General features: G+C 38.3%; 1 protein-coding gene across 11 annotated transcripts in view; it reads right to left on the reverse strand.

The window, feature by feature from the left end:
• Window positions 1–1748: 1748 nt before the first annotated feature.
• BIRC6 (baculoviral IAP repeat containing 6) overlaps window positions 1749–25013 on the reverse strand; it is a 151175-nt gene continuing 127910 nt past the window's right edge. For 10 of the 11 annotated variants that reach the window (XM_015857677.3, XM_015857679.3, XM_015857673.3 and 7 more), the window contains 9 exons: window positions 23771–23981; window positions 15904–16049; window positions 14842–14952; window positions 13489–13706; window positions 12752–12913; window positions 11828–11905; window positions 8018–8206; window positions 4162–4296; window positions 1749–3137 (listed from right to left, as the gene is read on the reverse strand). In XM_015857677.3, the coding sequence (XP_015713163.1) occupies window positions 2961–3137; window positions 4162–4296; window positions 8018–8206; window positions 11828–11905; window positions 12752–12913; window positions 13489–13706; window positions 14842–14952; window positions 15904–16049; window positions 23771–23981 (1427 nt within the window). In that variant the 3' untranslated portion in view covers window positions 1749–2960. Of the gene's footprint in view, window positions 3138–4161; window positions 4297–8017; window positions 8207–11827; window positions 11906–12751; window positions 12914–13488; window positions 13707–14841; window positions 14953–15903; window positions 16050–23770; window positions 23982–25013 lie in introns of those variants that run through there. The other variant, XR_014944694.1, reaches the window with a different exon arrangement.

Raw genomic sequence — 25013 nt, forward strand, 5'->3', positions numbered from 1 at the left:
TTCACCATCACAGCCAAATTTCCCCTTCCAAATCACACGCTTGTTTAAGCAAATGGAAAAGATGGAAAAAAGACTGTGTTTTGCTCAGGTAAATAAGAAAATATTTAATGAAGCAATAGAGGCAGTCTATAATACTGACACTCTTTTGGCTTGTTTTGTTTTCAAAGCTGTGGTTTTAGTTTTTTTTAATTTCCTGGTTGGAAAATATTTTTTAAAATGTATTCCTCAGTTTACTTTTGAGGAGCTGGGATGTGGTTGCTTTACCCTAAGAGCTTTATGCAAAGAGTGTATAAACTGTTGAAGGCTTTGTACGTATATATCTGTGGGGGTGGGTCTGTGGGTGAGGAAAAGAAAGATGACTGCAGATGGAGAGCAAATGAAAAAATGCATCAAGTGCATAAGCTGGAAGTATGGAGCACAACATGGGAAACAGGAAAGCTGCCTGAAGGTTTTTAACAATAACACAGTGAGATATGATAAGAAATATCCTGCATGGTCAATGATACAGAATGGATACCGTTCCTTTCTGGACTGTTTCCTAAACAAGCTTAAATATAAGATTTTTCTTTATGAATTACAGAAACATTTCTACATCTAGCTGACAGTCCAGAGAGATGTCCACATGATGGTGACTGGCTTCTGGGGAAACAAAGAAAGAAACAAAAGAACACTTGCAAAACACACAAATACCAAGGTATTACGGAGGGAAGAAAATGGAAGGCAAGTCAGAGAAACACCAGGTAAATACCTAAGCCTAAATAATTTTCCTCCGGTGGGAACAGAATAACCTAAGGTCACAGAATCACAGTATCAGTCTTGTGCGGGTTGGAAGGGACCTTAGAGATCATCGAGTCCAGCCCCTGGGATTCAAGCCCCTGTGTAGCAGAGCGGCACTTAAGGTCCTGCCTTAAATGTAGGTCAAACTAAATTTTTGTTCAGATATTTACAGGTAATCAAGGTAAATTAATAATAGAATGGTTTACCTATCAATTCATTTGCCTTAGCATATAAAATAGAGCACTTGTTTATGCAATTCCAGGAACATTTCAGGGAAGAAAAGCTCCCCTAATAATCATCCTACATATAGCATTGCAGAGTTAGTGGGACAAAAAATACTGTTTTGGGGTGATATTTTCTGGATAATGTGATTCCTGCCAGAAACCTGATGCTCTATTTGATCTATCAAGCAGAGATTAAATTGCTTAAAACCGTTCTAGTACATTTATTTCCTGTATTTTGTGGGAACTTCCTTATTTTTCCAAGAACATAGTTGCAAGTTGTTAATGATGGAATCACTGCATTAATTTGGTATGATATTGCTCTATGGTGCTCAAGTTGGAGCACAAAAAGTTGGTATGAGTTTACAGATTAGACTTTAATATCCCATGCAGCTGTTTGCATTTGCTTAATTTAACAGCAGTGACATCACATGGGCATCACCATAAACACACACTAGGGGAATACCCACCAAGAAAAACACAGTGCTGCTTTAACACAGATAACGGTCTAGAATGTTGACTATGGCATAAACTGTTTTGTACACTTACCTGTGTAACACTGGCACAGAGCTGCTTGCTTCCCTTTTTAAGGGTTTCCTGAAGTATCACAGAAATGTGTGAACTGATGTTTTGAGAATGACGTAATATCAGGATGAGCCTCAGGATAACACGATGTATCAAAAGAACAGACAAACTGTACTATGGACAGAACTATCAATGCCTGTTAACCATCAGCATAAGAACACAACCTCAGTTGGTGCCACTTTTAATGATTAGAAATAATACATTGTAAAACAAAAAGTGAAAAAATTCCAGCGTGATACTTATAAACAAAGAACAAATAGAAAACAAAAAAGAGGATTTTTTTTTTTTAACCTCACTCGTAGTATTATTGATACAACAGATCATTTAGTCTGAGGTAATAACACTATCTTTTTAGTCCTTCAAGGACTATTTAATGTAACGTGCATTGCTATCACTTAATCTTTAAAAGCGAGACTTGATAATTGAATCATGGAAATCCCTTTTTAGTTAGGGACCCGTGGCTGCAAGAGTAAAATCAGAACTAAGCCTATGCAGCAGCAACTACAGAACATTAAGTGTCCTACATGGCACATCATCAGCCCGTCAGTACTTAAAGTACAGTTATTATTATTATTACGTAAAAGTCAGACATTTCAACAGAAAACAGACTTTGTTCCACAACAGCCCTTAAGGAATTTAGAGCACTGTTAGCTTGCTTAAAGTAGCTAAACAAAAGATGAATTCAGAAGTCCAGGTTTTGGCATGAGGTAAAACCATGTGCATTTATTTCAACTGCATTTTAGAATTAGTAAGCATAAAATTAAATAGGTTGACTGCAATGAATTCAGTCGTACAAGTGCAAGCTTTCAGCTATAACGTATTTTATGGCAGTTTATTTAAAAAATGTACCAGTAAATCATAAAAGAGGGATCATGTCCATTTAACTTTTATTGAAGTATACAGGAGGTTCTCTTTAGAATCAAATATGAGCATGAATATATGGCCAAACGTAAAATCTATCAAATTCAGTGAAAATTTTCTGACTTTAAATAGGAGCTGTAAGAATGACCAATATATATTCTTTGTTACAACCGCCCTCACTCTACAAGTAAAAAAAAATAATAAACATTCAGTAAACATTCTTTCCTAAGGTAGTTTTCCCTTATATATCAGTGATTTCTCCATTTCTTGTATACATAACTTTTTTCAACATACCAATCAGTGGTTCTCACAATTGAAAAATAAAAGCACAAAAAAGTTTACACTCTTGTACAGGTAAATAAAAGATCATCTTGAATTAAACTGTATATCCTTAAGGGCATAGTATAGTTTCAGTTTCACTGCCTATTACATAATTAGCTTCTTACATACAAATATTGACATATTTGGCTTGTGCTTCAAAGCCTTTTGTGTCTAGAAAGTCCATGTCAATGCAACTCATAACTTGAAATCAGTGGGGATATCTTTACTGCTGCTGGGTTTCACCTGTTCGTGCAACATGGTCTCTTCTGAACTCGTGGCACTGCATTTTTCCACGGAGTCATCGGCGTCTGGATCCAATCCTTCAGGACAGGGGAGTTTCAGAAGTTCTTCCCGCAGCTGAGCTGTATGACGCTAAATACACAACAAGTAGTTAGTGCTGAAGACCACAGTTAAAACACGACTCCTCACAGTTTTAGGGAACAGAAGACAACAGAAGGAGTAAGTAGCACAGGTTTTAATGTCTTCTTTCACTGCCTGGATAAGGTTTTCTCATAGTTCTCATTTAAGCACCGGTACTTTCCTTATAGTGACAGTAATCAGGTTCTATTGGAGGACAAACTAAAGGCAGCGCATAGAGTTGTAGCAAACGAGTGCATGAGTGCAAGTGCTGTGCTATCTTTTTTGTATTCAAGACACATTTATGTTCTGTGATTATGACAGAAACTGGCTTGCCTTGGACAAGGTAGTTCACAGGCAAAACTATTTAAGAGTGAGATCTGTTGCAGAGACAGATATGTGGAGATTTTAATTAATATGGTTTTAATGACCAATCACACTGAAAGAATGCAAGTTTAACACCAGCAAAAAAGAAATCTTTAAAAACTTCCCCCTATAGTTACACAAAAAATAATTTATACGTAAGTCTGTTGTCAGTGTGGAAGACAAGATACACAAATAATAGTATTTGCCTAGGAAGACGGAAAGCATTTAAATAGTTGTAACTGTGTTGATAAAAGGTTTTGAAACAAAGGAGTAAGCACATTTATAAAGTAATGGATCACACTTTATTAACTGTGTTTATCTACCCCAAAAGATTGTCTTCTGCAAAAGAATTAAACTCTGCTTTTACTGAAGGGCAGCTGTAGAACAATTTAGTCATAAAAATATATGAACAAGGAAACCCTAAGAACAAAATAAACAAAATGAAATATTTATACCTTATATAAATATTTATGGAGAAATAGGCAGGACAAGAACTAAATAAAGATCTTATTTGTAGAAAATACTGAGAAAGCGGTCTGTACATACACTTCAGCTTCTGACACTGGTGAAACCTTGGTTTTCAGTCATTGTTATTAGAAAACTCAGCTGTTATACAGTTTAATTGCTACTCGTCACTTCTGGTTTACAGAACAGTCATAAAAACAAGTCTCACCTTGAGAGCCGCTGCATGATGGGACATAGTTCTGCCTACCCGTTTGTCACTGCTGTACTGCTGGATGTCTGCTATCCACTCCTCACACTGAGCCATGATCTCCACTCTTTTCAAGTAAAAATGTTTGTGGATGACCTGCAAGAAAATATTTGGGATGAAAAAAATGTGTTTATCATCTAAGAACCATATACTTAAGTAATACAAAACGTGCAAGAGCCCTGTGAGTCCAAACGGATATGGAAAAAAATCAAAACTTTGTAAGGGTAATTCAGCACCAAATCATGAGGTGTAAGATGGCAGTACAGCAAAGTGAAAGTGGAATGCCAGATATTCTCCAGTCCAAAGATGATCTTACTATGCAGGCACTATGTATGTACACTTAGATTAACATACATGCAAGGATACAAGATAGATAAAACATCAGGGCTTTCATCATTGCTCTCGCTGCCCTGTTTTATACTTCCCACCTATGCCTCTTTAATAAGCGCCTTATCTTCTCTTGTTACTGACTGCTTGCTGTCTGAACAGAAAAGCAAATGAGCAGAAACCCTTTAAGCAGTTTAAGCACAGAAAAATAACAAGCTTCTGCAGAGAGAAGGAGGATCACCAGCTTGTAAGAAAGATAAACAACAACAGTTACATTCTCTAAGCATAAGCAGCATCACTGAGGACACTACAATTCCCTATCAATAGTACTTGAGCTGCATCAATGTTGTGAGCCAGTATTTGATCACACAGAAACTTTGGTATTTATTTATAATACAAAAAACAACCCCTCACCAAACTAAAACCTACCACCAACAAACAACAAAGCATACGAAGTTATGAAACTCTACTTAGTGTTGGCTTTGCCTTAAAAAGATTTTAAGACTCTGCCTGGTGAAAGAAACAATAACATTACAGAATTTTTTATTGAGCACAGTGGGTTCTTGGCAGCATTGCAATATGATTGAGAAAATAATCTCTCCCTCTAGAGGTTAGAGAATATAGCTGTTCGTCTAAGGAAAAACTGCATATTGAAAGCCTAATAGACTCCAATTCTGGATGTGTTCCTTATATCCATAATGGAATTTGGAAGAACTCCCTGAGACTGGCAGCTTAGATCTCCTGGGTCTTCTTTTTTTAAGGCACTGAAGGGAAGACAGCTCGAGACAAAAGATAGTGTGAGTGAAATGATGTGTACACTTTCTTAGACCTCGCCTTCCAGGTGTTAATGTATTGCTGAATTGTAACTGTTCCAACTATTCTTAACATAACCCTACAGTTCATAACAGTAAGCTATTTTCTCCGAGAAATACTCAGATCATCTGCTTGGAGAACTTACTTTCATTTGGATGGGCTACAAACTGAATGTAGCATTCTTTCTTCTAATAAATTCTGCTAATTACATCAATGAGAAACGTAATGTTTCTCAATGCAGAATCTCCTTTTATTTTTCTGCTACGTAAAGAAAGATAAATGCCACTTTTCTCAGTGCTAGGGGGTCAGTACTCAATCAAGCATAGATGGAGCTCTCATAAGTTGGTAAGGCGCTAGGTAGGATCCCATGCTTTATCTTGTACGATTGTATTTTTCACACACATGCAAGCTATGTTAGCCTCAAACATCTCCTAGAAGCAAGCTATCATAGATTCACATTTCTTCTCACAGTCTTGAGGAGTTAATCATACTATCCTAGAGAATCAAGCCTAAAAGCATCTGGAGATTAAAAAAAAAAAAATAACTGAGGCAAACACAGAGAAAAATAAAAATTGTACTTTGGGAAATGTGGGCATTAATCTAAACCAGAACAAAACGGCTTTGGATCCAAAGCTTTTAAGTGCTAGCCAGCTCTCTTCTGTGCAGGAAAACTGTTATCTGCCCAGAGAAGGCAGTTTCAAATGTCCAAGATACCGCTGCAAACTGATATCTGCTTCTTAGTGTTACTTCGCATTTACCTTTCGTGTGGTTTAGTTGAACTCAGTCCTAGTGACAAATATTGCATTTAGGAAGCTAGCAGCTTTATTGCTTTCAACATCTGCCTTCTGGTAATGACGTGCTATGTGCAAGTCCCCCATTCTCACAGAATGATTGTTTTTCCATTGAAACAACACTGTTTGGTTACACTTTATTACTTTACCTTCCTGAAGAGCAGCAGGATGTCAGCTTACAAGCTTTTTTTCATAGAAAGCAGTAAAACATAAGCTACAGAATAATCATGTAACATTCTTAAGATTCTTTTCAAAAAGCACCGTAACAGCAAACTGGGATTCAATTATCAAATCTTGTAAATGATATATCCTTCATTTCTATGTACAGGAAGAGAAGGACGTAATGTTCTTGTCTGAGCTCACCAACTTATAACATCTTCATCTAACTTTAACTGATGACAATCGGAGTGCTTTTTTGCAGAAACACAATTGTAACATTTAAAAATAAGAAAGTACCTATTGGCAAAAGTTATTTGATTAGGTGTCGTGGCATTATCATGGTCTTCAGCTTACTGAGTAAAACATAAAAGAAACAGCTGAGAATAGCAACCATGTTTTTCTGCATTAATACAAAACAGCAGAGTATATAACATATGGTTTTCTACCTGTAAATGGGCAGAATACTTCTTATATAGGTTAAGTGCTCACGACTTCTCATTCTGTAAGACACTTGAGTAATTTAAGTAAGTGGGAAAAACTTTCTGCATTCCAAAGGATGTTTTTATGGATATGTTTTTAAGGAAGGGATGGGAGACTACGCACTTACTCAGATGTCACACTTACTAATGTGAATAATCCTGAAATAATTGTCATTTTTTGGTATTCTAGCATGCAAACAGTGGAAAACAAAGGTGATGCTACTATACAATTCCACACCTTAACTTAGAAGTGGCAATAGTTTCCATGGTCAAGAGCAAAATGCATTTTTTTCCTACTTATTGGCTGGTAGCACTGTGCAATGACTGGTCAACCACTTTGCATTAGTATTCATACAGTTATTTAGTGTAACTTTCACTTTTTCTCCTGAAATCGTTTTCTGTGCATGTTGAAACCCCAGCAACCTAAATGGACCCACTTTGGGGATAGAATTGGACTAGGGACAAGGACAGAGGTCTCTAAAACCTAAATCACTCTGTGATATTCTGAGTGAGTTTTATTCTATTTTCAGACAAGTAAAAAAATTAATTCAGTTTTTAAGTAAGTTCTTAAGGCAGTGTGAACGGACGAAGGTTAGTATCAACATCAAGACAGTTCTTCTCAAAGGAACAGGTTTCTTTTATGTGCTTTTGAAATGAATAACGTGAAGGCTGAGACTTGTTTTGAAGTATTTTTCCAATCTGCATTGTATTCGTGTACCCAAAACGTTTCCTAATACATGCTTCACATTCATGTTTCATAGAAAAATATTTCCCTGTTATCTAAGCCGATCAGCAAAGACTGAATGTCCACTCTAAGGCTGATCAATAGTTGTCACTTGGATGTAAAAGGCACCACATGGCATTAAGAGTGAGCCAACCTATACGAACCATTCTTTAAACAACCTATGCACCAAATTGGACTTATAGGTCACTCCCAGTTTGTTTACACAGCCCTTTCCCAGAAAGGGATCTGTGAGAGCCAGGTGCATTCTTCTTCTGTTCAGTTTCCAGAGTCAGCTGTGCCAGAGGATAAGGAGAATCAAACAAAAACCAGACATCTCATGCAAGACATGCTTCCAAGTATTTGCATCACTCTCAACTTTCCACTGAACAGTAGAAAGTGTCACTGAACAGTGATTCTTTGTACTAAAAAGCAGTTGTGAACAGGAACATAAGCATGTTTACAAGATAAGCTTCCTTAGCTATTCAAACACGAAGAAGGTGTTTACTTAGTTTCACAAAGCCCACCTCCTTAAAACACGGCGACGGACTTCGGATTTGTTCAAGCATTGCCCACTTGACTGTTGCCTGTCGTATATTTCCATCATATTCTCTGGAGCTCTGGGAACCGCTTGGGGTACCTCTTGATCGTTCATAGCCAGGTTCATTAAAATATGGTTCTGCTACAAGTATAAGAGATTGGACAGATACTAACACCTGTTAGGAAAAAAAACACCAAAACACACATATTAGATCTACTATTCATGTGCTTTTAAGAATATACATAATTTTGCATACTTATAGGTAGCTGCGCTCCATGCTTAGGAGCGGCATTCTCACACATCTTGTAGGAACACTAGCAAAGAAACATTCCAGCTTTCCATACTCTCTCTGTCATATTTATTGACTACAAAGACACGATGTCTAAATAGTAAGTTACTTCAAAACAACACCAAGAAGGAGATGAACGACCTAAAGTTACTCTCACTGCTACCTCATGGAACCGCATCCTTAGCTCTTTAGATGCCATGACCTTTCTACCTGTACTTGTGTACTTGATGTGCTCAGACTTGTACAGGGAGGCAGTCTAGCCCAGTGAAGCCCTATCATGATGGCCAGAGCACATGCTTGTGCAGTGGGAAATGTAAAATAGCATTGCCCAGTTTGAGCTGAGGTGGAAAATTAAACATTGCCACCCCTGCTTGCCATGCATTTGACTAGAAGTAGCTGTGGCTATCCTGTATTGCACTGAAAAGTAATAATGCAGATAAATTCATTAAAATATACAGAATGTTCTGCACAAATTGGGTCTCAGCAAGAAAACGGTCATTTATAATGCTATAAGGAAGAAGAGTAACCTAATTCTGTTCCAGCAGCTCAGATACCTAAGGAGCTGTGGTGATTTGTGTCTTTTGTGGCCTTCACATGTGTCTGGAAGTAAATCGCTTTTTGCTTTTTTGAATTTTTTTTTTATTTTAAATATATAATTTTAAAATAGCTATGATAGAGAAATTTGACTATATGCAGCACTGTACTTTCTTGGCCCTAATATACTATGTATAATAACTGTAATGAGAAAGAAAGTCTAAACTGATATACCAGCTTAATTTGGGTCAGAAAAGTCAATTGCTGGAGTGTTTTTGGGTGGTCTGTTAATAGTTCCATCTCTGAGCAAAAAAAACCTTATGCAGTACTTAATTCTTTCCAAGCAATTTATTTCATCCTCCAGCTGTTTTCTATGTAAAAGCTACAAAGTGTTTTTGTCTGGGGGGATGGGGGGGAGAGACAGAATTTTTTCCAACAACTCCTTTACTCCTTTCAAACTCAAGCTCTAGAAAACTTTAGCATTTTAAACTTAAATGCCGTATGAGATTTCTAACAACCAAATCTAATAAGTTAATCTAATTACTGAAAATAAGCTTTCTTAATACCTTTCTACATCAGTTTTATTGTTAATAGTTCATAACTTCATCTCATGATTACAAAGTTGGGAAAGATGTACCATGTACAGAACTACAACTTAGACCTCCAATTCATATTTTTCCTTTGTAGAGCGAGCAAACATGAACCTCTCCAAGCATGGACATTCCACAGTCTCTCTTGGACACTTATCCTACTGTCACCCTCACAGTGAAAAAGCTCTTCCTAATATTTAATCAAATAATTAATTTCCCAAGTGCCATCTTACATCATTAGATACTTGCCCTGTTGCTCTGCATCTTTAAGAAGTATCTGTCTCCATTTTCTTTATACCTTCCCCACCTCTTTGCCACTGGTTTAGCCACCTCTCCACCCGATCTTTTAATCCATATCTCACCTATTAGGCTATAAAGATACTGAAGGAGACTGGATCAGACATTTTGCTGATGTCAAAGTAAACTATGTCCACTGCTTTCCCCTTGTGCAGAGCCAGATATCTCACCGTGGACATCAAGTAGGTTCATTAGGCTCTATTCACCCCAGTACATCCACATTAACTACTGTCCTCAAAGTACTTGAAAATAGCTTTCAGGAGAATTTGTTTCATAATCCTCCCAAGAACTGCTGTGTTGCTAAGAAAGCTGTAAGCTCCCCAGACTGTTCTTCTTGCCTATCTTGACAGTGGTGTGAGATTCCCCAGTCATGAGGAAGCTGCCATGCTTGTTGGGACTTCTCAAAGAAGTTGCAAAGAGATGATTTCTAAGAGAATAATTGTTTCTAGTTAGATCTAGTTGGAGAACTAAGGCATACAAAATGAGAATGAATACAAAATGACTCACTTCTGGAACTGAAGACAAACCTGATTTCTCAGGAGTCACTCAGTAACTTAGCAAAGTACTTTTAGAGCTGTCCCAGTTCAGGAGCAATTTCAATCGAGACTATTTTAAAGTACCGAAGTATCTTCAGAATTTCCAGTTTAACTTTTCTGAAACATGCTTTATTAATTAGAAGAATTTAATCAATTAAAAAAATCCCAGGATTTAAAAGTTAGTTTCTCATACCAAAAATAATAGGTTACAGAGAGACTAAGGGAGGTGACTTGCACCATGCACATTTTGTCTGTGAAAGCTATCACAATTGGCACTATACTTTGCACTCATTTCCAAATGCTAATCATATGGCACTGTGGAAAATTACAGCACCCAGCAATATGGAAATCAGAGAGCTCACCTCTCCTAAAACATTGTTTTTATAGAAAAGTATTTCGTAAGGTTTTTTCACACCTATGCTGCTACCTCACTGCTATCTACATACCACTGTTCCTAATAAAAGCGCTCAGTCAGAGCAGTCTTTATAAGGATTGTCTTCATATCTTTATAAGGACTGTCCCCATTATACTGAATTTTATTGAAAGATCATACTACAACATGTCAAAAATCCAAGTGTATGGAAAGCATAGCACATGCCCGAAAGTAGCCTGCTGTTTGTCTGTGTATTGGTAGAATACAAATATCACCCTCCATTATTTTTACCTTTTTAAACTTTGATAACGACTCCATTGGCCACTTAGTAGAAAACTAAGGGAAGTCTAAAGGTGTAAATTTCCTCATAAAATAATTGGGGTGTTGCTTCACTTGACAACTATGTTGACCAAATGACTACGTGCTATTAAGATGACAGGTTGCCTGTACACACCTGAATTATTCTTACCAGCAAAGTATTTCTGCACAATCACACTGATAGTCAGAGTCTAACACTATGCAGCAGTTCCAATGTGTTTTAAATAACTTGAAGTGGCTCATCATGCTGTGATTACATAAAAAGGCAGCTGCAAACAAGGTACCATCCAACCAATTAGGTTAGTATGTACAATAGTTACATGGATCTTGTCCACATCATCTTAAGTGGCACAAAAATCCCCACCATAAACTTTGGATCTTATAATCACTTGCTGAGTCTTTTAGCTTGGAAACTTCCTGTTCTAGGAAAGTAATAAAGTTCCTTAAAACAAACAAACAAAAACCAACAACAAAACAGCCCCTTCACTGGAAGACTTGTATGAAGATGCATCTACCTGCATTTGTGAATCTGATGTGAGTTTATTCTCCAATGTACTGAACTCCTTGGTAATCAGACTGATTGTGGCAACGTAGCAGCATTTAATAATACAGCTTCTTAATTACACCTTGCTTACTGACCTAGTACACAGGCAGACTAAATTCAAGTCCATCTGAAAAATAATGCTTAGACAACTTCAGATGAACAGGTTGGTACCAGTTACTGAACTGGAATGTCACAGTAATACATTTTCTGGATGACTGCTTAATTTTTACTTACTCAAGGAAGAAAATTCCAGAGTAAAATCATGAAGATAAAGTCTTAAGACCGACAAACTGAAGAGAAACAAGGAATACTCACCTGCAAAAAACTTGATGTTTGAGGATTCCATTTCTCTTCTGGCCTCCCATGCCATGTGTTAAGAATGCTTAAACACACCTGAGAAGGTCACATAATTAATACCACAGATAAATATTATAAGAAATTTGCTCTGCTTGGGTAGAACAAAATGTTAGTGTCACATGAAGTTCCTTTTTTTTTTGGACAAACATTTGTGTAACTTCACTGCAAAAGACAAGTTTATTTGCTACAGAATTAATTTGAAATGAAAGTGGATAAAAGTAATGAGGATAAGGAAGAAGAACACACACTAATTAAGGAACAAATGCATTGCTTTTCTTCAAAGAAGACTTATGGATTCTAGTGGCTCCAAAAATAAATGAATCATTGATATCTAATTCTATTTTTTCTTCTTCAAATACTGTTCTAATGCTTCTTGTTTTTAAAGAAAATCATTCTGTCTAAGCATTTCTAAGGTGCTCTCAAGTCACTCAAACAAGGAATTGAAAATGCTGATCAACTCTTATGACTTATCTGAATTTTTTGTAGTCAGGCTTTCAAAAAGTAACTGGACAAACTGGTAGATTTTTTTCACTGAGGGGCCTGTGAAGCTGCTGATCAACCCTTGCCCTTTTCTTAAGGCTTGCTGGCCACAGCTGCAAGACAGCAGGACCTGTCTCCACAGACACACAGTCACAAAGCATCTGGATGAACAACCTACATTTGGAGAAACTACCAGGTCTGCCAAACCCAGAGTACAAAATATGCCACATTCTGGGGGCAAACACGACTGGAAGCAAGGTACTGAACAGAAAGTCCTTTGGCCTCTCAGTTCTTAAACTGTTATAACTTGTTAGATCAGAATTATCATACTGAAGGCACAAAACCACTAAAGAACTTAAACAGAGAAGTTTAATCAGTTTCACAAGAGTAAAGTTGACCTACCTTGCCATCATTGTAGAGATTTGGATTAAATCTCACACTGTGGCCTCCAGTTGTTTCCAGATTCACAAGTGGAGGGGAGTTAGGATAGTCTTGTGGAAAATACACATCAAATTCAAAGCACCCATTTGCATAAGGGGTGTCTGCTGGACCAGTAATGAGAACCTACCAATGTTAAGAAAGCAAACAAACAGTTTTCAGAATGAGCCCTCATACTTATCATCCAGTTGAGATTTCTCTAAGTTATGGGAATAATTTTTATTTCTAAGTGCAACTTATCAGGAATTATTATTAAATATCATCCTCACATACAGGCTATCAGTCTGTTCATTTCAGTAGTCTAGATAATCCTGCTAATATCTGTTTCTCCTTACTGAATACAAACGGAAAGCAAAAATAGAAGGAGCTAATGTATCTGCCTTCTAACTGCAGGACAAGAGATGTTCTGTGTATTTCTACACTTTTTTTAACTGACTCAACAATGTAGGATACAAAGATACACTTTGACTGCAATGGAGTAGCAAAACTGTTTTTGCTTTCAGAGTAGCTGAAGAGCGTGCCTTGAAGTGTGTTTTGCTAACAAAGTCCTCTACTGCCAGATGGATGCTCACCAAGTTCTTGAAAAATCATCAGACTAAAATACCAATATTAGTTCAGAAGTTGAGATAACAACTAAAAATGAAATACTTCTGTATCTTCTTATATACTGAGCTGAAAGAGGGAAATAAAAATAGCATTACCTTCATAATGTCAAGCCGCTCCTCATCACAGCGTACAAAAACACTGGATGAAGATGAGAGAGGCAGTGATGTCGAAAGAGTCACAGCTTCTTGTGCAAGACGTCGGGCTCTGGCAGCACTGTTGGCATCACTTGCATTTTTTACCTGAGACATGTAGTGGTAATTTACTTTAAAAACCAATTTTCCATCATCATCTTCAGAAACCATTTCAAATGTATCTAGAAGAGAAAAAAAAAGCATCACGAAAACAGTGAAGTTAATAACAGATCAGTCATGGATTCTGAATATTATGATCAGGAAATGCTAATGTGTATCAAGAAAATGTGCATTTTGTGAATTAACAGTGATCTCAAAAAACAAAGCATTGCCAGTCTTGAGTTAAATGAATTCCTATAGCAAATTTACAAGTTCTCATATGCAATTTATCCAATGTACACCATTTCTGATTTGGAAGGCTACCAGCTACTCCAGGCCAGGAACACAGTGATACTTATTAATACCTAATAATGCTACTAGTGGAATCAGTGTGCCAACAGCATTTATTTGTGTAGTGGTTGCAACGCTATTAGAAGATCATACAAAATTACAGCGAGGTTAATTTTCTTTAGTCATCTACTACACAAAATCTTCAGCTTGGCTGCTAGAGTGAGAAGCTGCCATTACAAACTTTCCTACCTGCCTACTCCGGGCATACAACTCCACAAACACTTGTGAGGAAAATCCCTTACAAATGCAGCAGCAAAGAAACATGACTGCAAGTACTGTCACTGCAACTCCAAAAGAACTAATTAACGTGTTTCTGCAATAATTTTTACAGCTCTATGTGGATGAGATACTATCCCTTTGATTTTCTTTTAAACACATTCTCTTATGACCAAAATGAGCACTGATTCTCATCCTGTTTTCCAAATGCAACATACTGAGTTTTATAAAAAAAAAAAAAAGCATAGAATGAAGTTTACAACCGTTCCATTTTACTCATATTAGAGTTTTCTTCTGAATTTTATTCCATTTAAAAAACAAAAGCCATATTTCTAAAAAAATGTACTTGCTGCAATAGAATCTGAGGAGTGAAAATATGTCAAATCAGTTCTGGAATGAAAATACAAACACTGCTGAATTTTGTAACTGGTCTCATTCACACATGGTACAGATAATGTAACACATTTCCTATTTCTTCACTCACTGCATTGGCTGGCAATGAAAGAATGGCGAATTGTATCATTTTCCATGTGTGAAAAGTATCATTTAAAAATGTTTTTAACTTGTTTCAAAATATAATCATGGTATCATTGAAACAGATTATTTCTTATGCACATGCTTTCTAAAATACATTCACACTTCTCAACCTACCAAATTGGAGTTTTTTCATGACAGCCACATACTTTTCTTCAAGAGAGCGTAAGACAGACAGTGGTTTGGGCTTCACAGCAGCTTTTTTGGAATATTCAGCCATCTTCTTTTCTGTAATATAAAACGTGATGATTATTTGTAGTTAATGTAATTCTGGGACAAGTACACCAAACATTTGGGGATTATTTATCTCAAAATGACACTGTATGATTAAAGTATCTGCGAAGAATTCTGAATGCTGGGGATCACAATACATAAATCTATTTTTCACACTATCACAGATTGGCTTGCATTGGAAGAGATCTCAAACCACCCTGTTGTGGGGGCAGAGTTGTCAACCATTAGATCAGACTGCACATCAAGCCCAGTCTTAAATATCCCCAGGGATGGAACATCCACAGCTTTTCTGGGCAGCCTGTGCCAATGCCTCACTAGCCTCTGAGTGAAGAATTTATTGCTAACATTTAACTTAAACCTCCTCGTTTTCACTGTAAAGCCATTCCCCTTTGTCCTATCACTATCTACCTGCGTAAAGAGTCTGATACCCTCCCTGCTTATAAGCTCCTTCCAATTACTGGGAGATCATGATGAGGTCTCCCTGAAGACTTCTCTTTCCCAAGACAAGCAATCCCAACTCCCCCACCTTTCATCATAAGCATGGTGTTCCAGCCTTCTGATCATCCTCATGACTCTCCTCTGGACCTACTTCAACTTTTCAGCATCCTTCTTGTACTGGGGGCTCCAGTTCTGGATGTGGTACTCCAGATAGGGCCTCATGAGGGCAGAGCTGAGGGGGCAGTCACCTCCCTTGCCCTGCAGACCACCCCTCTTCTGATGCAACCTAGGATACCTTTGGATGTCCAGGCTGCAAGCAGGCATACGGCTAGCTTTTCATCCACCAGAATCCCCAGCTTTTCATCCACCAGGATCCTTCTTGTCAGGGCTATTCTCAAGAAGTTCATCTACCAGACTGTACTTGTATCTAGAATTGCCTTGACCCAAGCACAACACCTTGTTTTTAAATTATCTGTTAATAAACAAATAAAAGTATTTCCATTTTACCTTGGTTTGCCTGGCGTAAACTGGTGGTAGCAGCATAAACTATCTCAGCAGTCTTCTGGATGTCTGGTACCAAAAGCGTCAGCCCCTCTGGTTCTTGATCAGAAGTATCGGGCTTTACCCCTGCTTTAGCCTTGTCTTTTTTAGACCTGTGGACATACAGATATATTTATATATTTTTATTGTGATAACTCAGTCTTTACCAGCATACTCAGTTACTGAAATGAAGATGTGGTATTTAATAATAACCATGGCTATTTCAGAATTTAATATTTACGAACTGGAATAAGTTTGCACTGTTATACTGCAGGAGATTCTGCAGCTAATGAGCACTCCTTGCCCCGTCCTCCCAGCTGTCTTCTGTAAATATCTTAATATCGCTTGCAGAATACCTTGTATCGGAAAGGATCCTTAAGGATCACCGAGTCCAACTCCTCTTTCTCCTTTATGGAAGACCCTTCTTCAAAGATAACTATACCCACCAGAATACAGAACAACAACCTCAAATTCCCCAACCAGTATTACAAATGCAAACCAAGTCACATTAGCTCACTGAATGGAAGGATTTAGAATTCCTGTTCACTAAATAGATGGATTCAAAATCCTCATTCACTAAATGGAAGGATTCAGGATCCCAGAAAGATCCTTCCCTTGCAATAGCCCATAACCTGAGGCCCGCACTGTGCCACCTTGTGAATCACCAGAGATGCTTTCATGCAGAGACGATGACAGCTACAGAGACTTGGTGCTCCTGCAGTAGGTGCAGGCACAGTGCACGTGTGGTGTAGAAAAGAATGCTGTACTGAAAAGATGGTTAATAAAAGTGGACACTGACTCAGTCCCATGTAGACCCCAAATGTGATCTGAACTGAGTTCTCAGCCTAACCTGCCTTACAGGAGCAGCCCGGGAAACTGCTCTCACTTAAAATGAACAAAGTTCTGGTGAAGATCTAAACAAGATAAACAGCCAAGAAGCTGCAGCTCTCTTTCCCACTACTGTAACTAGAAGCAAAACAAAGCTACCTTAGCAAGAAGAATTAGCAATGTAATGCTTTGATGTTCCAAACATATATTTTAGTTAATTAATATCAGTTACAATAGGCTTTATTTTGAACTAGATATAAATAATGCATAAATAACTCATCTCCAAAGTATTCAAAAGAGGCGATTACATCAATAACAAAAGTCTTTGTACCATATCTAATAAAATAAGAACATCACTAGAACATATTAATAAAATTAATTATTGCAGCACGATACAGTTTCTGTGTTCCAGACTCGATCCAAACTGATGTTAGATCATTGTAGACTTCAAGCAACTCTGAGCTTTCAGATCCTCCAAGTCAGGAGGAATGCACTTAAGGCAAACAGTGTAGTTCAGAGTTTAGGAAACAGTTCAAAACTCAGCAGCTGTCTCTCCCATTTACACCACCAATGTTACACCAGAAATCCTTACCACTGTCTTTTTTCCTTGTGGAAATCTAGGCCAAGATTTTTTAAATAGCTTGTTAAGGATTGATCTGTATATTTGAGTTCACTAAGCCTCAGTGATAAGTGACATCTCAGACAGGCCAGCAGGCAGCACTTTCAAGAGCTGTGTGCAGAGTTAGCACTGCTTGCTGTTGGTGTGCAACCTTTACACTCTTTGCTACAAAAACCTCAGAGAAATTTTTTCTTCCCTCATTTTGCTTTCCTGTCCTTACTTGATTCAAATCTATTGGTATCTAGATTAGAATATCAGCTTATTGTGATTAATCCTGCACAGCTGAGTCCGCTTCAGGACTACCTTATATACATATTCAGTTATATACACAATTACTTGGAGATGTTAACAGTGCTTTTTAGTTTTGCTGTTTATTTACAAGCAACATATGGTAAGTCAAGCAATTCCCTGGGCTCCAGATGGGCTCCCCAGTGGTACATACTTTCACACTGATTGCAATTTTTGAAGTTCACACAGTTTTGTCATCATTTGCCTCCTGAGATAGAACATCATTGTCAATGCGCTACTGCAGCTCATTATTAGATTTATTTTACAGTAGAAGATCACAGCAGCCCTTTCTAAAATCACATCCCCATAAAATGGTTCATTATGACTATTAAATGAAGGCAATTAAAAAATAGACTAGGTACACTGAAAGGTTATGTCTTGTGTGAAAGCTCTGGAACTGCTGCTGGAGGTGTGCATCTGCTCCAAGCATCCGCCTTCCTTAGGTAACAACAGTAACGTTCACACTCCCTGACGTGGAAAATCCAAAAACATAAATAATTCCTATCCTGAAATGGCTGTAAAAGGCACGAAACTAATGTAATGTAAAGCTCCGAGGAAATTTGAATGGGGTTCACATACAACTGATGAACGGGGAACTCAGTGCACTCAGAGAAGCAAACACAGAACACCAGAATACCTTGTGGCCTTTGTAAGCCTGCTGAGGCCTAATGGCCTCCCTGCATGGAGCCTGAGCAATAAATACTTGGAACAAGATTTAGTTGGGTTTGCAGAAACAGGACTTTCAGGGCAGTGCAAATATCACTCCCAGGACAAATTTGCAGCAATAGAAAAGATGACTTTTTTGGTCTCAAAAACTGCATCTTAAAATAGTCTTCAATGCATGATATTATTTTGTGTCCCAACAAAAAAAAGCCCACTTAGGTGAGCATTTTTCCCATTTGTGAGCATGCGTAATGTGGGCAAAACAAGTTCTTAGCTGCAAAAACATTGTCCTCCCTTCTTGGTACCATCTCCACTGCTGCTGCAGTGCCCAGACTCAGAGCTTCAGCTCTCCATGTTGTGTGTTGCACACACATCTCAGAAGGCCAAAGAGATCCCAGCTGGAGAGAGGGAGCTGCTAAGAATCATGGATCTTCTCCCAAAATACTGAGTGAGGAGATGAAATACTGGAATGGGAATGATAAATGCAGTCGGATCCTTCCATCTTTCCTACACTGCAGCAGCCTGCATGTACATTTATGCACACAGAAAAACTAACAGTGTTATCACAATCCTCAGCTGTGAGTTTTTCAGTATTTCAAAGAATCTGAAGGACCAATGATACTTGTGAATAATAACCTAAGGTAGAAAATATAATCATTTAACTATTTTGATGTACATCTCGCCTATTTTTAGAAACATTTAAAAGTCTCTGTTATGCTGTACATTTCTTTCCACCAAGATTCTGTGTACGAAGCAGAATGTATCAGTTAATTAATACAGGCCAAACCTTTGTTCAAACGTTACGATTTTCAGAGTCAAGGAAGAGCCAAGTATTTAATTAGGACTTAGAACTTGCCTTGCAGTTTTTCACCCACTGAAGGAAAAGTGGACAATATCACGTCAACTCATATTTAAAAGGATGACAGTAACTAATATATTTGCTACAGAAGACAGCAGTGTACATGCTAATAATTTAGGCCATTAATTTAGCTAGTGCCAAAAGATGACAGCCTTCTTTTCATGCTGTGATAAATGAATAATGAATGATACACTCCCAAGGCAACTTTAATTTTTAAAGCCAATACTTAGAGTCACTCACTCATGCCAGGTACTTAGAGGTAAGCGTGACAATATGGGACGATACATTTATCAAATTATTCACAAAATAAAAGCAGTGAACCATTCCGTACCGCAGAGATGATGCCCGGAACAGAATTCTGCTCTGTTTTATACTGATGAACACTTTGTTGTGATTAAATTGCCATGAGAATGGTACCACCCAGCCCTAATGCTCCCCCGCCTTCTGTAGGTTTGCACAGACACCAAATAGATGCACGTTCCTTCCAGTAACCCACAGATTTTTAAACCAATATCCTGAGATGTGGCAAAATAAGCAAGGGAACCTGCCTTTGCAAATAGAACTGAGAAAGCCTCGTAGCTTCCTCTGAGACGGATCCGCATAGTCATCCTTGGGGCTTCAAGCACTGCATTTACAGACCCTAAATTGAAGATTTCAAACCTACAGGGATTGCAGGGCTGCTCCCTGCCACAAAGCATGAACCCTGAACATGAGAGTTCCCCAGAAGGAAATGGTAGTGGTTTTGTCTTCTAAAAAACAATAATTAAAAAATTACACTCTAATTCTTGGGACTCGATTAGACAGGAAACTGTTGTTTGCGGAACGCGCTGTTTCGTTTAGAAGTTTGCAAAATATCAGTGAAGGTACTGAAAAGCTACAGCGGGAAAATGCCTCAGGCTCAGCTGATTACATCAAACACCTGCACACAAGAGCAAAACAAAGAGCTCTAACAACAACTTGACAGGCAGGGTCAGATACTTTCAGACCACCCTGGAACTGTGCTGCATTAACCCTCAGCAGCAGAATGACAAATGACAGAAGTGTGTAAGACCACTGACTTCAGATCTCCCTGAAGCAGTTATCGCTTGGGGGGCCAGGGTGACAAGGAAAGTAAAACCATTTCTAGTTACGAATTTCTAGATACAGGCTTGCTATATTCCAATGTTACACAAATTAGCCATCAGTTTATTCTGTCTACCTGAAGCATTTGCCACAGAGTCGACAAAGTAAATGGCTGTTCATACATGCCTGCCTTGCTGCACAGTTCTCTGCAGCAGAGGGTTCAGCCAGCAGAAGAACAAATGTCTCAAACTCACCCTAGGGACAAACCTCTCCACAAGCCCAACCACTCCAGTTAGAGATGGCTTTGCCTCCCTATCAGGCCAACAGTCATGAGAGCATCTGATTCCTAAACATCTCCATTATCTAGAAGATTCTTAACTTGTCAAATCAGTATTATGGCATTTGAAGGTAATGAAATTGAATGCTAACACTGGACCCCAAACCAAACTGATCCCCTTGAATTCTGGATGGAAGTCATGTTCCAATGTGGAAGTGACGTTTGGTAGACAAGCAAGTAGAACTGCTGTTCAGTTAAAGGAAAATGTTGTCTTTGAAAGCAGATCCCATAATTATGTTGTTCTTCTGGCATTTGACCTAAGAAGGGCAGCAGATTGTCCCATTTAAATAATTCATGCCAACGCTTGCTTATATTGCTGGCAAACCTTCAGCTGAAAGGCTGAGAATGAAAACCTTCCAGTCCAATGATTTCAGGCTGTCCAGGCTGTTGGTATTTTCATCCTTGTCTATATGCAGCTTTAAAGGCAAACAGTATTACGCTTACCCCAACGAGCAAAAGGCATATAGATACTACAACTGAACCAATTGCAATATTAATAATAATTCTGTGCTCGAAGAATTATTCTTTATTTTCAGATCCTAAGGTGACACTGAAAAACTATTAGTGCCACATTTTATTTTATCAAAGCAAATAAGAGTTTATGAGGGTAGTGGTCAAGTGCCATTCTCACAGAGCGTCTTTATAGACTTCAACTATAGGGAAGTAATATGAGAAGGCACAGGTTTCCATGCCCATTAAATCTGAGACTACCCAACAGATGCCCAGACTAAGAAGAAAGCATTTGTACTGGAAATGAATTACACAGAAGCCAAATACAATTTTCTTTCCTATTTTAAGAGGATTACGTACACTGTGAACTACCCACGTCTGCCACAAAAGCACAAGTGGGCAGTTCTTGGATAGGTATCGAATATAACGTAATATTACTCTCTTTCTCTTGTATTAAGTCAGCAAGAAAATCACTGTGGTTCTACATGCTTGAAAGGCAAGACTAGAATGCTAAGTTAAAAAGGATTAAAGAAACTGACAAGAAATTGATCCCATCAGCAACTGCTAGAAATTATTCTAAATAATGGGATTCCTTCTCAAAATTTCAAGTACTGATTGGCATGTGTTCTTAGTTTACAATGGGAGAAAAACATTTTATATACACCTTTTTCAGATATTGTGTTTATCTCATGATATTTCAGCATGCGCTTAGGGAGATCATTACAGCTTTTCAGACTAAGATGAATATTGTTTCTTAATGAGCCAACTTCACACTGGAAGCAATTCAAGAGAACCTAAGAAACCTCCTAACTGCTGGTAGCAGAAAACTATTAAAAGATTAAGATTGGAAATCTGAATTGCAGCATTTGCCTTTCAGTTCTCTCACTTCCCTCAGTCAGGGCATAAAAGATTGACTCAACCACCACAAAAAACTCACTCAAATCCTCAGCTCTGGAAACCAGGAAGGTTTCAGATATCCAGAAACAGATGAAAAGTTGGTTGTGAAATCTGTACCAACTCCAGCACCTGCCAGAGGCACAAGGGATTGGGCAGCATGCAGGGGCTCCTCGCTTCTGTGAGTGCCAGTCTGATGACTGTTCCCTTCAAGCACCAAATACATGCAGCACCAACGCAGCTGGTGAACTGATTCAAACCAAGTCTTCTCACACTTGTCTCTTGCCCTGTGAGCCACAGCAAAAGTGCAGCCTTTCATGTAAGTCAGCAGTTAGATCTCAGTGACAGCAGAATTTCAGAAGATAAGCCATAATTTTGCAGTGTGTGAGAATCAATGATCAAAATCATCTGATCACTCAGAATTGCTCTGAGAAGATGGCTTGGTCTTTGAAACAAAACAGCCAGAAACTGCAGAGAACCAGAAGAAGGACAAAACTAAGTTGTTTGGACTGTTAAAATTACACAAAATGGCATTATATGTATCCAAAACATGCAGTTCTTCTTTGTCAAAAGAGTAAATTTAGAAAGGGAAAAACAAACGGTTGTTACTGAACAGAACAGGAAAAGCACTACTGGTCTAAACCTTGCTGTTGCCCAAGATGTGTGGCCCAACCAGCCTGGGACTTATAACAGGACAATAATACCAGGTCTGACAAAGCAAAACTGCCATGTAACTATGGACTAAGCCAGAATCATCAAGGAAAAATGCAGCTACCAATTAGCCTGGGTTCACACATTCCACAGAAGAGAATCTGTGTTTATTACTGCCCTTTTAAAAAGGCAGTAATAAAGGGAGGTACCAGGAGACTGGTTTATGGTTACTGAAACAAGCTGTCATTTATGACTTGGCTGCATGACTTTCTTTAAGAAGTCCCCTGAACTCTGGACAGTGCGCAGAACAAGCCTGTATGGCTTTAGACTGCCAGCCTTACACAGCCAGATAGCATCACCACAGAGAAGAGAGATTTGGACACTTCCATTTGTTCACTAATGGCTCTGTCAGACAGCAGGAATGTTTGACGAGACCTGTCAAGTGTGGAGTTTCTTGGAAAAGGGTAGAAGACCTTGAAACCTGGCACAGACAGTTCCAGGGCACTCATTTGTAATCTCAAATCATCTTCAGCACACCAGCTCACCTCTAAAGCTCACAGTAATGGAAAGATTAACTGTTGTAGAATCGTTGTGCGCAGCAGCATTCTTTACATACATAGTGCCAACAGATAACGATAGTCAAAAACCTTCAGCTATCTTAGACTTGCAGTATACAGTAGGATTCTCACCACAAATAACAACTAAGCCTTTTGCCTTCTTAATCTTATACTTCCTGACAGAACCCAAGAAGTATTTTCTACTAAGCATTTAGCCTCTGACAGACAATCCACTGAGGAATCCTCGCTCAAAGGGCAAAGGGGCACAGCAGCGTATAGAAGAAACCTGGGATATTTCTGGTAAAAAATACCACCTGCTTTAGCCCTCCTCAATCCTGTCCTTTACACAATGGGCTTCCAAGGAGGTTCTTGCTTTCAGACTGAGAGCAGGAAATGTGAAGTCCTCACTGAAGACAGAAATCTGAAGCTCCTGGATTGTTAATCGGCACCCCTCTTTCTAACAGAAGAATGAAACCCACCAACTTATTTGTGTAATGGAAAAAAACATCTAGTAAGTAGCATAATAACATAGAATATATACATAGTAAACACAAATGTACATCAAGCAGGTGGTATGTTTTCAGTCCAGACAATGGCAAAACGGCTGGGACAATAAGAACATTTACCTCAGCCGGTTGGTGTAGGTATCTACACAGGTCTTCATTTTAGCCAACAAGGTCCCAACAGAAGCTTGTGACTCCAGCTGTTCTTCTTCCTCTTCACTATTTTCTCCAGACAGAGGAAGCAATAATGGCACCATTGACGTGCAAGATGCAATAGCACGGAGTAATTCCAACAGGGCTCGGTACAGAGGGACGTGTCGGGCCATATCCAAAACTAGGAGGAAAAACAATTTATATTTATTACTAAATTTACATAAAAATAATTATTAAAATGTTAATGATACTTAGTTATACAACATGGTATTTTGTAACAGCCATTTAAAATTTATGTTAAGTTTTAATTGGCTTGTCCAGAATTGGGAAGATACCTAGAAAACAAAGGTTAGCAAAGACACAAGAGGAAAAAAGAAAAAGTGCTAATGAGGCACACAGTAGGATTACCACAGAAACAATTCTTTTCTGGCAGCTTATTACACAAACCTGGGTCATGGTGTATGCTGGCAGAGATGGCAAACAAACATCTATAGGGGAGAAATTCTAACCTTTTAATCCAAGACAAAGTAAAGAGCTATACAGTGCAGCACTGCAGCACCTGGTATTCTAACAGCACAAGCACTGATGAAGAAAGACTGAAATATCATCCATTTTTATCTATAGTTACCTTCTTCTTCGGGAAAATTTGTCTGCATTGCTGCAGGAATATTTATAGCCATGAAATAAATGAATTTATCTGCTCAGAGGTTTAGCTTTTCTCCCTTCCATGTAGAAAACATCATCTTAAAAACCAATTATGCATTCTTCAGAGCACGGACTATTTCAAAAAGATGCATGTTTTATCTGCACACTGGTGAACTACAAACCAGTAGGGATGAATATGTACTAGGCAGGCAATGTTCATTGTCCTTGTGTTGCTCAGAATGATAGAAGTAACTGAGGCAGTACATAGGTATCAGCTCTTCTAAGTAGGAAAGACATGCAGAGATGCTCATGATTCTAATGGATTCTCTAGCACCACATTGTTTATTTTTCTTTTCCACTTGCCTGGACAAATGTGCAATGGATGTCATTTCAACTGACTTTATATCATTAATAGAAGTCCTGAAAATGTAGCAATACGCAGATACTTTAACACAGCTGCTTCCTCTGTCCCCAGGACATACTATTTTTAACCTAACTGCAGAAAAAAAGCCACTGCTCCAGTTCGAAGTGTTTACAAATGACTGAGTTTGATAAAATACATTCCTGC

This window comes from Coturnix japonica, chromosome 3 (genome assembly GCF_054131305.1).
Source record: "Coturnix japonica strain WE chromosome 3, WE-NBRP24, whole genome shotgun sequence".
NCBI classification, from domain to species: Eukaryota; Metazoa; Chordata; class Aves; order Galliformes; family Phasianidae; genus Coturnix; species Coturnix japonica.